Source organism: Ptychodera flava, chromosome 16 (assembly GCF_041260155.1).
Source record: "Ptychodera flava strain L36383 chromosome 16, AS_Pfla_20210202, whole genome shotgun sequence".
In the NCBI taxonomy this organism is placed as follows: domain Eukaryota; kingdom Metazoa; phylum Hemichordata; class Enteropneusta; family Ptychoderidae; genus Ptychodera; species Ptychodera flava.
The window spans coordinates 25,572,917-25,587,995 of record NC_091943.1 but is presented as its reverse complement, the minus strand read 5'-3'; the positions used below and the strand labels follow the sequence as shown (position 1 = coordinate 25,587,995).

General features: G+C 39.4%; 1 protein-coding gene across 2 annotated transcripts; it reads right to left on the bottom strand.

The window, feature by feature from the left end:
- Positions 1-8,832: 8,832 nt before the first annotated feature.
- Positions 8,833-13,991, bottom strand: LOC139114413 (TNF receptor-associated factor 2-like). Of its 2 annotated transcripts, none has more exons than XM_070676135.1 (6): positions 13,562-13,991; positions 13,019-13,082; positions 12,316-12,417; positions 9,947-10,105; positions 9,428-9,490; positions 8,833-9,110 (listed from the first exon to the last, which is right to left on the bottom strand). In XM_070676135.1, the coding sequence occupies exons 1-6, from the start codon at positions 13,717-13,719 to the stop codon at positions 8,994-8,996; spliced, it is 663 nt and encodes a 220-aa protein (XP_070532236.1). In that variant the 5' UTR covers positions 13,720-13,991; the 3' UTR covers positions 8,833-8,993. The 2 variants fall into 2 exon arrangements, with proteins under 2 accessions (XP_070532236.1, XP_070532235.1); XM_070676134.1 differs by having other exon boundaries at positions 13,521-13,984.
- Positions 13,992-15,079: the final 1,088 nt, after the last annotated feature.

The following is a 15,079-nucleotide window of genomic DNA, read 5'->3' as shown; positions in this document are numbered from 1 at the left end:
AACTATGCCCAGTTTCCCTCTGATGAAAGGCAGTTCACGTCAAACCCTGCAGCAGGGCAGGTATAGATTTTCTGTAGCATGTAAAAATTTTGGACAAAAATTGGCAATTTTTACAATGATAACAGCCTATGGCGTTAAACAAGGGACGTATTATGCAATAATTATCATTGCAATGGTAACCGCACTGCCCACCTTCCACTTGCAAGCTGAAAACTATAGCGTTCCGTCTAAAAACTTGCAATTTTTGAATCTAATTATTGACACAGGGGCGCTCTTCTATAATTCAATCCCAGCATTCTTTGCGTATGCCCCGTTCATATGCACGACAGTTTTCTCCGTTTATCTATATCAACGATACTTTGTATCAGCGACAAGGTGTATAATAACATTTACTGGCTAATAAAAAGAGGTATATTTTATAAAAGGCATGTTATATCATAGTAATTTGTTTCGTATTTGTTTATTTACGAGTACTCAAAAAAAAAAACATGGCGGCGCCATCATGAGAAAGAAGGGTACACTTCCGGTTACTCGCATAGTATATTATGAATAAGCGCATGCGTAGTCAGTAAGCCGCTGGCGCGACTATTAAATGATAATGCATTGAAAACCAGGTGAGTACTGGTTGGTAAACTAATAGTGTCGTAAATCAATATGAGTAATCAGGTCGCCTGACCCATTTCTACTGCTGGCTGCGCTGTTCACGAAAATAGGGTCACGTACGGGCTATGGTAAGCGTGGCTGTCATAAGTCAATAGTAGGGCAGTGATTGCATTGAATTTAATTTCTAACTTGGAATTACCTTCGAATTTAGATTTGTTTGTCCATGGAGTAAGTTTATCTAAATGGTTACCAGAATCAAGCATCATTTGTCGACACTGAATGAAATATGAAAAAATCACAAATTTTCGGGTCACTGCCGTACATGCGAAAGGAGGATCATCGTCTTTTCACCACTGAATGCCATCATAGCAGTACTAAGTCGGAGACTTAAAAGTGAAGCCATGCAGCTATGCAAGTAACTTCAACGTTCGATGTGGTTTCGTCGTCTAATTTCCAAGCTTGCCACTGTACAGATATGCTAATCACATGATATTGTGCTCATTAATATGCAGTCAAAATTCTGACTAAAATGGAGGCCCACGCCACAGGGGAAGAAATCAGTCCCTGGGTTGGGGAGGGAGGTTTTTTGTGCAATGGTTTACTTCATTTGATTTTATTAATTTTGACTGTGATATTTCATATAAAGAGATCAACTCCAAACCGTCTTACTGCAAGTAATTTTATTAACTTTGACTGTGGTATTTCAAATAAAGATTTCAACTCCACACCGTCTGACTGCTTTATATATTACCGACAAGTCCTTATGTCCTCGCCAACGTGTGTATACACCACTGTAATTGCTGCGAAAACATTACAAACTTGCTAAGCCGCTGTCCGTATCAGCGGATTAATTGATGAGTCAACACCACAGCCGTCACACACGGGTTACTGGGTTACTGCGTATGGGACAGCTGTGGTGTGTTAATCAATTAATCCGCTGATACGGACAGCGGATTAGCAAGTTGGCAATGTTTTCGGAGCAATTGCAGTGATTTATATACAGATTTGAGAGGAGATATGGACTTGTAGTAATGAAGAAAGCAGTCCGCCCGGTTTGGAGTAGAAATCTTTATTTGAAATACCACAATCAAAATTAATAAAATTACTTGTTAGTAGTAATAAAGAAAGCAGTCAGACGGTTTGGAGTTGAACTCTTTATTTGAAATATCACAGTCAAAATTAATGAAATCAAAGAAAGTGAATCGTTGCACAAAAAATCAACCCTCTCCACCCGAGGGGACTGATTTCTTTCCCGTGCCCACGCGGCGTAGCCCATACCTGACTCAATTTTCGTGAGCATAGCAACCAGCGGTAGAAATTGGGCATACTACTCCTGTGCGTATTTGAGAGTGTATGCATTCTGCAGTACAATGGTTCGTGGAAATAACTCAATACGTTTGTAAAGGGTGAAAATCAAAGGCCGCTGAACTTCGAATTGAGCCTCTCCATCATAAGAAATTCTGACTCGCCAAGATTGTTTACATGAAAAACAAGGACATGATGCGCAGGTCCTGTAATACCACGCGCGCTGACCAGAAATGGATATTTTTGGAGGCTTTAGATAAAGGGAGTTGAACTACATTCTATACATGTACACTCATGGTTATATGATAAGGAAATGTCAAAGAATAACTCGTCAGCTAGTGACATCAAACAAAATTTACAGCTGACAACAATAAGACAAAGAAACGAACAGTATCATTAACATATTAACGACCACATAATATCTATCTCTCATCAATCAAGTAAACACAACACGAACACGACCTTGCATACAATAGAAAAAAAATTAAATTTCCTAGCTTCCAGAAAGAAAACTACAATTACTATTGGAACTAATTAGGGAGAATCGGATGATGAAGTAATGTCGATTTAATCCACAAATGTAAGCTCATCTGCTTTTCCTTTTACGTTACACACTTCTTTTTATGATTAATTTGTAATATTGCAACATTCACCTATAGTGCACCTAACACTTTTGAGAAATTTGAACAATATGAAGAGCCAATTATCCCAAATGAATTCCACATTAGGGAGAGACTGCATTAACTTGCATGGTACCTGAAACCCGGGTCCTTGCCTGACCAACTCGCGTGACAAACAGAAGACTTTTAATCCCTCCAAGGTGTGAATGTTCCATTGTTATGTTTATCTTATCCAGCTGGTGCCATTGTAGTGCCATTGTAGGAAAGGCAGGTCTGTGGAACTGATCCTCTGATAACTAAGTTGGGAAGTAGGGTATTCCTAAGTTAATGGAGCTTTCCCGTATTGAATCGTGTTGAAAGAACAAACTTCCAGTGGGACAACATAGGAATACAAACAATTTACCAACTATCCGCAGTACTCCGTCTCTCCTATCCGCAGTACAGACTGCTGCGACGCGCAGATTACGTCTGTGTCTCGCCGTGCCTATAATCGGTTCTATTAAACATACATACTACCATACATTAAAAGCAAACAACCAATATATGAACAATGTATAGAGTTGCTTTCCCTTTACCAAACAATGGTCTCGGAAGTGTAATTTTCCACTTCATTCTGCATAAAAGATAACTTATGTTTTTGTTAAATTCCCTTTCGTTCATCAGCTGCCCTTTGACTTGTTTTCACAATACTGAGTAATAATACATATCCTGTTTTCTGACATCAACCGACGTGGCCGGAGAGAAATGTTGACAGGTACTGTATCTAAGAAGATTCTCCGAAATAATCAAGAAAAAAAAATTAACAAGTTAAGCCTGATGAATACATTTTTCTACAGCACCACGTCGCCCATCTGAGCAAACCCCTGTGTATTTCTAACACTGCTCGTTTGAAGTGTGTATATCATTTGTGTATTGTGTGACAAACGCGTCCATGACTCGGCCGATCGCGATCGCTTTAAGGCAGAATATGCCTCGGGAGACAAATAGGAGGACTCTCAAACTTTTTACAATATTTTTTGCCTACCACTTGTTGGGGCTCAGTTTGAAGCTTTTGGGAAAATAGTGAATTTCATTTCCCCCTTATGAGATCAAACAGGGATGACGGCCATTGTGAATTTCAAATATCGTTCAATATTCGGTGATTTGTTTCTCTCAAATTGACCCCCCGAATTTTATTTTTGATTTTGAAAGAAAATGGTTGCGAGTTTGCTTGAGGAAAGTTTGAACAAAGGTTTAAGTGTTTGAATTTCTAGGCGGGAACAATCTTTACATTTGAGAGATATATATCACGACGTAATTTGCAAACATTTGACATGTCTAGTTTGAATGTATGGTAAATTCTCTTTATTTCGAAGATTTTCAAAAGGACAGTTATGAATCATTTTGACTTCTTATATTTGCTTTTGCATTTCCATATTTAAATTACTGTATTATATAAGTCTTGTAGTTGTGGCAGATACATGCACGAATTGACTTGAAATATGTTGTATTTTTAAACCCAAGATATAATAAAATACACTAAATGATATGGTTGTGGTATACCCTGTCTCTAGTTGTAAAGGTGTCCAACTATTCTTAATTTGAGTTGAGTGAATATATAATCTGTCACTATTACAGTTATATTTCAACTCTTTCTTGTATGTTAGCAAACCGTTGCATGTTATCAGTGCAGGTTGAAAGTGAAAATTGCACTAGAAACTTCAAATAATACTACACGATTTTTATGACCGGCGACATTGCAAGGCACATCAGTAAACATGTATTATGTACACAAAAAGTACGTCACGTTATGTTGACATACTGTCACATCATATGTTGACCGAGTGTTAACACTTTGCTCGACATTTTTAAATAAAGGAGTGGTCGGTTTTGACTATAATTGTGGAGGCCAATCCGTGTCTTAAGTGTCAGCAATTGGATTTCCAGACAAGTTCCGTCTTTCACGCGGCGCATGTAAATTTTAAGAAAGTAACATGATTGTTACGGTAACGATATGTTCATTAAGGGTCTTGTACAAACACGCATTTTTAAGTTCCACAATTTTTCACATTGAAGTGGCAGAGTCAGGGATGTAGTAAATTGCAAGCAGGCAGCCTGCAAAAACCAAGGCAGTCAGCTAAAATTGGTCGGATGTAAAAATCATTAGTAAACTCAGGATATGTTGCACTGTACTCATCACCCACTACATGTAAACGACTATACTTTTATTTTTGCCACCTGTAACAAACATTTTCTACATCCCTAAGTGTTCAAAGTGTGTACACTATTGTGAGTACATAAATTAATCCGTGTCACTGATCAGAAAGGTCAGACGTTTATCAAGAGTACCAATTAAGCATCGTATCCATGCTCAGTCGATCGCTTATCCTCACAACAGCTTTCAATCGGTAAATTAAACGGACCGTCTCAGCTGCTCGCTTCACCTGCCCAGTTATTGTTTCCGATGTATGGCGCTACATTGATTCGTTTTTTCATACCTAATAGACATAATGCAATGATTGCTAACACACAATTAGTCTACTCAGGAACTGACAATCACTGAAAGCACTAAGTTTATTACTGAAACCCACGTCCCAAATCGACAGCGGAATTATGAACTGTCTTCACCAATTAAACAAAACAGAAAAACATTTGTAAAGGATCAAACATGTCAAAAATTTACACAATCGATGAGCTATCCCATCCTTTGCTTAGTTCTCCACTCAAATACCAAATTTTCGTACCATTCTCAAATATTGGACTCATAATCTGTGCAGTACTGTGTTTCGTGACGGGCCAATCCTGGAGCTCGTACTCTTTTTATCCATTCTAGCCATGGCTACTCAGTGTTTCCCGATTCTCCCCGTCCACAGCAGCTTGGCTCTGCCCATTTCCCTACTTAGTACGCGGATCAATCTCTCTGTCAACATGTCTGTATGTCTGTCTGACAATGTCTGCAGGACTAGTTAACAATACAATGTTTGAACCTATCCGTCCGAAAAGAGACCAAAATGTTGTCAAAGGTAAGAAATGGCAAATAAATTGGATGTCAGGCCTCGGTTAAGATTTCATGTTTACTGTATGTTTACTCACAGCCTCAAAAGCTCACTCTGCAGTTGGACGACATGTACAGTATTGATCTTCAAATCACTGTAGGTATGATTTTCGTTTTTAATTATTTGATTTTTCAACGGTGAGTACGAGTGCCGGCAAGCCATTTAATATTTCGTTTGCTGTATAGGTGAATCAGCCGACAAAGCAGCATAAATAAGGAGCTCCACGGGTACGGGTACACGGCATGCAACTCTTTATCAGCGCAGGTACTTCTTTCTCGGCGTTGAGGGCGCTGAACTATGTAACGTCAGAGTTCACATTTATTCGTAGCTGGACGTCTAAAGTTTCAAGATAAATTCTGCCTGCATATTGGAAGATATAGGTTTTGTTGTCACACCTTAAATCAAACTTGCTTTAGACCCTCCTATTGTACACGTAACATGATTTAGATCATCACAATGTCATCTATAAATTTTCCTTCCAGTCTTTCCCGAATCCCTTGAAGTCAATTATCCGAGTCGTCGGAAGAATCGCTTGCGGTCATCTGGTCAATACCGAGTAATTACACTATTTTTCGTTCTTAATCGAAGTCCGTTGCCGATGAATCAATAGGTTTTTGGCATTGGCAATATCATTGGTTTCAACAAAGGTTTTCAAAGAAGCCAAATGGCATCTGTTTTATGCTCCCTGTTGTTCTGATCAACCCACGCAAGGGCAAACGCAAGAGGGCAATGAATCAGTGGGCCTATCGTAAGGAAGAGGGAAACGTGGTTCCCCTTACCAACGCCGTCTCCGTTCAGATAGACACGGGTGCACATTTTGTAACCATGACGACTATTTTAGAAGCGGGGTTATTTTATTTAATAAGAGGGTCTTTCCACAAATTGCCTTTGCCCGTATGTCGTCAATCTTCAATACGCAACGTCCATCATAGGAAATAAGTGTATTCTTAGATCATTCAACGCCAACCTTTCATATTTTAGGGATAGAATTCTATCCTGTGCCTTTATTTTACGCTCAAGTGAAGCTGCTGATGCGATGTCTTGTTACCATAGCATTTCGACAGTTTTCGCTGTTTCTACGGTTTGTTCTCATAAAGTGTTAAGTTCGCCAGTTCTTATGTTGATAATAATTTTGTTTTCCCCCATAATAATTTTTTTTTGAAGTTTGGTTATTGATTTTGGAAGAGGTGTTATTGTTGCAGATTTATTTTTATTTCATCTCTCTTGCTTTCAAGACTAACTCCAGTCACAAGTATGAACGATCCTGCCGCTTGTAAAGACATTTGACATCAATTTGTCAACTTTCAGGGTATTCACGGGTTTGATGTCATTAAGAGCATATGATATTTGCGCCATATCCATGCATATGATAGAGCTTATGGGCTTTTGTGTATTACCAAGAGATGCCTTGCTTGCGTTCCTTTCCTCCGGATAAAAGATATTCCAGAAAAGGGTAAAGTGCTTCCATTGTCAATGTTTGCAGTTTACCAAGACTAAAATTAAGTTCCAATGCACACATTGTTAAAACGTTTTTACAAACAAAACATATAAGCCGTTATGATTTATGGTTAATGAAACACTATAGGAAAACATTGCGAGACTGGAGTGGGAAAACATGGCTAGTTGTCAATCGGAGTCGAACTCACAACAAGTGACGCTTTCTCGCAATCAGTGAGAACCTCCTATCATTCTCATCACTCTCAGTGAGAATGTTTTTTACGGTTTTCACTGGTGAGCAATAAGCACTGCACTCCCTGGTGAAAACAAAGTATGATAACAGATTCTCACCGGTGAGACTGGAAATTCTCAACAAGCACAATGAGAAGGTTATTTTCACGGTGAGAATGTATTATACTTATCATTCAGTGGTGAGATTCAACCAGACTCACCTTGGCATTAGTGAGAATCAGCCAGACTTGTTGTTCACTGGTGAGAATCAATCTGGTTAAGCGTCACCAGTGAATAATGAGACTAGCCGATTCTCACCAATGAACTGTGTGTCTGGTTGACTCTCACCAGTAAAATTACAATTGTGACTATGCTTGGTGAGAATTTCCATTCTCACCGGTGAGAATATGTTACCATACTTGATTCTCACCGAGGAGTGCATTTCTCTCTGCTCACCGGTGAGAATTCAAAATGCCTCACGGACAGCAGTGAGAATAACAAGAGATTCTCACGATTGTCACAAAGTGTCGCTTTCTCGCTCCAGTCTCGCATTTTTTTTTCCTTTTGTGAAATGACTGACAAAAACTGATATAGTGAATGTGAACCTTGAATACGCAAAACATTTTTAAAGATTGTAATATGAAGCAAAAGTTATCAATGGTGACAGACTGAAATAGATGGTAACTACAAAAGATTATTGAAGTGAATAATTACAAGGGTCAATAATGTATTTTGCTCGTCTTACTCCGGTCCATCTCCATTCAAATAGATTCTGAGACAATTTACCGTATTTACCGTATCATGTCAATCAGTCTTAAAATAGCTAAAGAGTAAATATAGAAAAAAGATACAAATTTATAATCTCCATGTTTCCCAAAATAGTCTATATCAAGTATAATGATATTATTCTCAGTGATGAACTATGCATTTTTTTCAACTTGCATGTTCTAATTAAAAGTACAAGCCACCTTATATAAATTCAACAGTCATATTTACAGGATTAAAGGCACTTACGGACTTCCGTCAGACTGAACGAAAGTCGAACGCATTGAAATTTCGACCGTCACGATAACCGCCAATTGAAACAGTATTTCATTGATTTGTCAATCGTAAAAGCGATCGTAACTTCAAGGGACAACCATTGAACAATTAGGAGGGTCAATGATATGTCTGATCATCTTACTCTAGTCCATCTGCATTCATATAGATTCTTGCACATATTTTGTAGCCATGTCGAACTGACTTAAAATAGCTCTACAGTAAATATAGAAAGAAGATGCAAAAAATTAAACCCGAGTATAGGCCTAACCCTTATCAAATCTAATAATCTTGACTCGCAAATGATGAAAATGTGCGACTTACATTAAAGGACGTCATGCTTTAGTCATTGGAATTATCGCCTCGAGTTCACTTCTTTGTCATTACATTTAAAAGATTAAAGTATATTAGGATTTCCCTTAAACAAAAATATGTGTCACAAACACATCGAAACTTCAACGTTAACCGTTAACCGTGGCATTATCTAATCACATCATGATGGAAATAAGACGATCGTAACAGCACGAGGTGAAAAAAGACTCAAAACAGTTATAGGGGCAATGTTACATTCGCTTGTCTTACACTAATCCCTCTTCATTATTTAGGTTCTAACGCACATTTTACAATCATGTATCAGGTTATGACTCCCAGATTCCAGAGCCAGTAAAAAAGAAGATGCAAAAAGTATAACCTCCCTGTCGTCCTGAACATGTCTGGACATACGCTAAGCTAGACAGTTTAAAATTATGACAATAAACAACAATACAAACAATACTATAGAAATGTCATGATTTGCTTCCCGGGTCCATTTCACCATACTTCTCACATTTTCCCGACATTTCTGTAAAAATAGACATTTAGAAAATCACATAGGTTTAAAAAAGGCAGCAATTTCAGAGGGTTTCTCTATGAAATGTCAGTTTTTCGGTTCGATTAGTCTGAAATGTCTGCCTCATCAATTTGATTAAGCACATGGGTTGTTCACCATTAAAATAACTGTCTCAAAATCTCGAGAGTAAAGCGAACGAAATTTATGACATATTCATGTTACCAAGAATCGTGTTAAATATTCAATTACAGAACGATAATAATCTGGCCATATCGCAATGGTCTCGAGTAAATTGAAAATCTTTCAATCATTGTTATAAAATGTCTTACCATCAAGACTATCCTGAGTCCATTGTCTTTGTTGAAGCAGGCCTCACACTTCCCACCATAACCCTGCATGGGATGTTTGAAGAAGAGTAGGTGATAGAAAAACATAACGACACAAGTGGGACACGATTGGAAACGAACGTGACTAGCAAACTGATTTCCCTCGCCGGGGTCGTAGCTGTGTTCTCTATTGCTAACCCTAGTATCCCCCCTAGCTAAGATGTGATCATGATCGACGCGAAGAGTTTATGTGTCCACGACTTTTCACTCTTCACACTTCCGTAATCCCAAATGTCAACATGGAAACTATCGTTGTGCAAATCAAAAAGTTGGCGCGTCCCCTGACAGACTGAGATACAATTGTGGTTATAATGACGTTTTCTGAGTGTATGAAATGTTATAACTCGCTGTGATTTCAAAATGAGCTTTGTAAATTATAAGTCCTTACCATTTTCAAGCTACATGCATCTTTATCACCTCTAATATGTTGGTTCGATAGGTGTTGATACGGTAATTTCTTACCTTGGGGATTCTGAAAATCTCACACATTGCACAGTGGCCATCAATCAATGTGAAGGGACACTGGTCCAAGTGCGCTGTAAACTCTTTTACGTTTACCTGTTGGCGGCATCCACGGTTTGTGCATGCAACTACCGTGGATTTACATTCCTGTTCGTGTACCTTCAAACAAACCGTACATACAAACTGCGTAATAATCGTTCGATGTTCATAAAATAATGTGTCAAGAGTTGTAGAAGCAATACTTTACTTTTCCTCGATAGTCGGTCTGTTCGTCAGAACAGATGCCAGCGTAAAGTTCAAAGGTGTAAATGACAAAAAGCGCACATGTATTAAAGACCAATGGTTTGCTAGAACATGCATAGCAACTGCAGAGAAGTGAAGTGGCTTGGCGAGATGAGCTTGTGTAGTGGCAATAAAGACTGTACTGTCGAAAGCACCTTGTCCCGTTTTACCTTTTTCATTTTGCTTTGTTGCATCATATTGCGAGAATGTTAGCGCTACTGACTTCGGCTCTTCGTAAATCATTGAATTAATAATAATAATAATATTTATTTCTTATAGAGCGCAGTACATTTTTAAAATCTCAATGCGCTTTACACAACACTAAAAAAGCGGTAAATTATAAATAAAAATTACCAGAAAACACCAATAAAATGCAAAGAGATAAATTTTAAAAAGTGTCTAGGAATAAAATGATCTAAAAAGATAAGTTTTTAACTGACTTCTAAAATTGTCATAAGAATTAGCAAGCCTTATCTCAAATGGTAAAGCATTCCACAAACGGGGAGCACATACAGAAAAGGCTCTATTGCCATAAAAAGCCGTGTTGCAAACAGGCTGATGCAAAATGATCGCACCACTAGACTGGGACCTAAGTGTACGACCAGTATGACGTACTGTAAGCATTTCTGCTAGATAGTCGGGGGCTTGGCCTGTAATAATTTTGTAAGTGAAACAAAGAATTTTAAAATCAATTCGTTTCTGGACTGGAAGCCAATGTAAATTTTGTAGTACTGGTGTTATGTGGTCCCTTTTCTTCTTTCTGCTAACAAGCCGAGCGGCTGAATTTTGAATAGCCTGGAGTTTACGTATTTCAAAGTTCGGAAGACCAAAAAGAAGACTGTTGCAGTAATCCAAACGTGATGTAATGAAGGCATGAACAAGTTTCTCCGTGGTACGTTGGTCAAGAAGATCACGAATCTTTCCTAACCTCCAAATCGCATGTGATGCTGATCTACAAATATTTGTAACATGGTCTGACATGGTGCAGGCAGAGTCCATTGTAACACCTAGATTGCGAACTGATTCAGATGGATATACACTGACATCACCAATCCGAAAATTACAACGAGGGACAGTTCCCTCAATCCCAAATTTCGAGGAAAAATGTACAACCTCTGTCTTACCGTCATTGAGTGCAAGCATATTGACCCTCATCCATCCCCGAATCTCGTCTAAACACGACTCGATCGTGGCAATGAGAACCTGGTTACCATCGCATGTAATATAGGATTGGGTGTCGTCAGCATACATCATGTAATATAAATCATATTTGTTAATAATGTCCTCCAGGGGTGCCACATAGAGATTAACGAGAATTGGTTCAAGGACAGAACCCTGAGGAACACCACAAAACAACGACTGTTCTTCCGACAGGATTGACTTGACGCAAACAGACTGTGTACGCCCCGTAATGTAAAGAATTGAACCAGTCAAAAACAACACCTGTGATGCCAAACCGATGACGCAGCCTGTGTAACAGAATTGCATGGGCAATCGCATCGAAAGCAGAAGAAAGGTCTAGTAAAATCAAAATTACATCTTTACGTTTATCTAAACACCTAAATACTCCATTTCCAATGACACTAGCTTCGTCGATATATGAGACATAGAAGGCACGCAAGAGGAGGGCTGTTGACAGTCTCTGCTGAATGCAGTGGTATGGTATTGTACCGCACTCTACTCAATTTATCAATATATATGCCAATAACAAGCGCAGCAAACAAATTATCCGTGCAAACGGTATTCACCGGCGATTCAATTCGATTATGGAGAGGTCTCTAATTCTGTTGACGAAAGACTGCAATAGGGATTTCCCGCGGAAATAATTGGAGGAAGAAAATGGTGGACGAGGGGAACCTCACAGCAGCAGCGGGACAATCGCAAACAACTTTCACGGTCGCCGTAAACTTCCGTTTTGTTCAAAACATGTTTAACACGTCCAACGATAACTTTTCAGTACTATGGTTAGCCATGCTGATATAAAGCAACAAGGTATGTGTGAAAAAAATCATGGAATTGTACATCAACGTTAGCATAGACATCATGGATGCATTGAAATGTCACATTTCATCATCAGCCAAACCTACCTGCTCATAATCTCGAAAAGTACCTTTCCAGGGACAGTGGCGATTGGGACATACAACTTTACGTATAGACATATCACGTGCTATAGCTTTGTCTTGTTGCATCTGTGAAAAGTAAGACACATACATCAGGTATGTATTAAGGTGGAACTTCACGTTACCAACACAGTTTTTTTTCAAGCAATATTTTTCGTCAAAGATGACAAGGAAGCCCCCTTATACAATAAATTTTCAAAAAGCAGAGAATCTAAAGTTTGGTATGGTAGCAGTAGTTTACTCGAAGAATGAAGGGGTATATATTTGGAGTAGAAAACCTCAATTTTGGCATCAATGATAAAATTAATTGAAGTCAAACACTTCGACCACTGGCTGCGCTGATAACGAAAATAGGGACCCTATTTTCGTTAGCAGCGCAGCCAGGGGTAGAAATGGGTCAGGCCTGGGGGACCAGACCAATGACAAAAATGAGGGCGCCATGTCAGGATTGCAATTATTGGATAGAAAGGCTTCGGCTTCGGCATGATTTTCCCATATGGTCCGTAGCGATCAAGCCATGGTTGCGCAGCGACATGGGCAATATATTTGGGTGTTACAGTGATTGAATATGTTGTGTTGTACTGTAACGGAGACTGTTCTCTGCAACAAATATTGTTGTAAACTAAGTAATTTCATTGTTTCTTAAGGCCAATGATATTGTCATACTTACTGTATCCACCGAAAGGGTCGGATTGGGTAAGCCGGTCTCTTTGCATGGCCAACAAATTTTGGTTCTGCATGGAAAGGCACGAGAAATGGTTATATATACATTTTTATGCAATGAGGCCAAAATTAAAAGAATGTAATCTGTCACGGTGACCGTCTATTCTTAGTTGGAAGGGTGGCCCTCGCCCATAACAGATCGGTGAAAAAAATGAAATGGGCGTTCGTTCAATTTATCCAGGGCACCTCCCCTTGCGTATCTTAGTGGCATAGGGAACGCAAATGAAACTCTGGACTCCCCTCCCCTCCCGCACTTTGAGAGAATTCCAAAGCTTATATCATGTCCCCCGTGACGGTAATATCTTCACTTTCTGTCGGTGACAAGTCTCACAAAAATCACATTGGGAAACTGACTTATAAGATACATCAGCTTCGGTTTGTGTTGCCTAAATAAGCTTACATGAATAATCGAAACCAAATGCCACGAAGGCAATAATGGATTGCATCACCTTTGTGTACACTCTTCCCCTGCACCGGTACCCTGACCTACCGCCTTATTGTTTCCTCGTAACAACCACGGCAGTATCGATGGCCACAGGAAGTGCTGTACACCGGGTTTCGAAGTACCTTCCTGCAGCTTACGCACAGATAATTTTCGTCTGGACCATTCCATCCGAATATGCTCGGATGGTGACCTCCAATGTTCATTATTGTAGGAAATTATCAATCGAGGGTAGTTACCAACCACAAATAGTCCTTAACTAGTCAGCTGCGGCGTCGGATCAGGGCGTCGTGGATCTGCGAAACGGTCTTCGCAATCATGATAACAATCCCGGAAGACTCTATTTGGATACCCGGGACCGCGACGGCACAGCACAGCGAACCGGCGAACTTTTTCTTAAAATGTACGCGATTGAAAATGTGGCTACCGTCTGAAGCACTGTCTATACCTCTGCTCTGAAGCAAAAAGAAAGCCCTTTGAACGCAGCGCTGCCTTTTTATAGTGTAGCTGTCGGGGAAAAACCCAAACACGATGACTCACACCATATGAATCATGGAAAAAACCCACAGACCTGTGTCACGCAACGTCAGTCCCAATCATCCAACAGTACAACTGTGCAGTACTCCCGGGGCCGTGCTACTGTATGTCATAATTTGGAACGCTGCCACCATGGTTGCAAATTTGCTCGATGGGCAAAGTAATCAGAATAAAAGAGTGTTCAAGTTTTACGTCTAGAAGGAAAAAAAATCCCTACATTATACATGGAGAGGGGATTACCATCATAAAGCTCACATGACTTACGTATACGTATCACGGTGTACCTATAGTTTATTGCGAAGACTATACCAGTATTATGATGGTGAATTGGGGGAATGAATATGATAATTGTCTATCCATTCGGTCAAATATTCCTCAGGGCTTACAATTTTCGACATCATGCTCTTGCTCAACACAATTCGACATCTTACAAATGCAAAGTGTGACTGTGTATATTCACACAGACATGGGATTTTGTCCAGTCTGTGCTGTAGGTAAAAATAGCATCACCATGCCGGTTATTTGTCATGTAGAAATGCCTGAGGGGCAGCAACAGCTGGTTGACAGTGAAGACCATAACTTGGTATGAACCTTCCACTAAACACGTTTTTCTTGTAAAAGTCAGGACGAAGTTACCTAGCCATTCTTGGCGTGTGAAATCATTGGCTTTTTAAATGCAATTAATTAAGTTACTCATGTGTAGAGTTTATACCATAAGTGTTTCCATGGCCGTCTTTTATTATCATATTAATGATGAGGAGCACTCTTTAGCTTATGCCTTCGATTCTTTGGCACTTATAAAAAACTCACAGACATATAACTTGGCCCATATATATGATACAATGTGTCTCTGCTTAGAAACTTTGCTGGTTCGAAAGAATGAGTGGGCTGAAGTTCTAGTTTGTATTCATGCCGACAAACGTTCATATTTCACTTTCGCCAGAGGTGTCCACTTTCAAAGACTTCCAGGGTAGCATTTCCATTCCTGGAACAGCCCCACGAGCTTTTCCGACATTCTTTTTCATGGGA

Excerpts from the sequence above, each read along its gene's own strand:
- LOC139114413 (XM_070676134.1), bottom strand. The coding sequence starts at position 13,684 with ATGGAATGGTCCAGACGAAAATTATCTGTGCGTAAGCTGCAGGAAGGT. Across the intron at positions 12,418-13,018 it reads CGACCCTTTCGGTGGATACA|ATGCAACAAGACAAAGCTAT; the intron begins GTAAGTATGACA and ends TACTTTTCACAG. Across the intron at positions 9,491-9,946 it reads AGATTTTCAGAATCCCCAAG|GGTTATGGTGGGAAGTGTGA; the intron begins GTAAGAAATTAC and ends CATCCCATGCAG.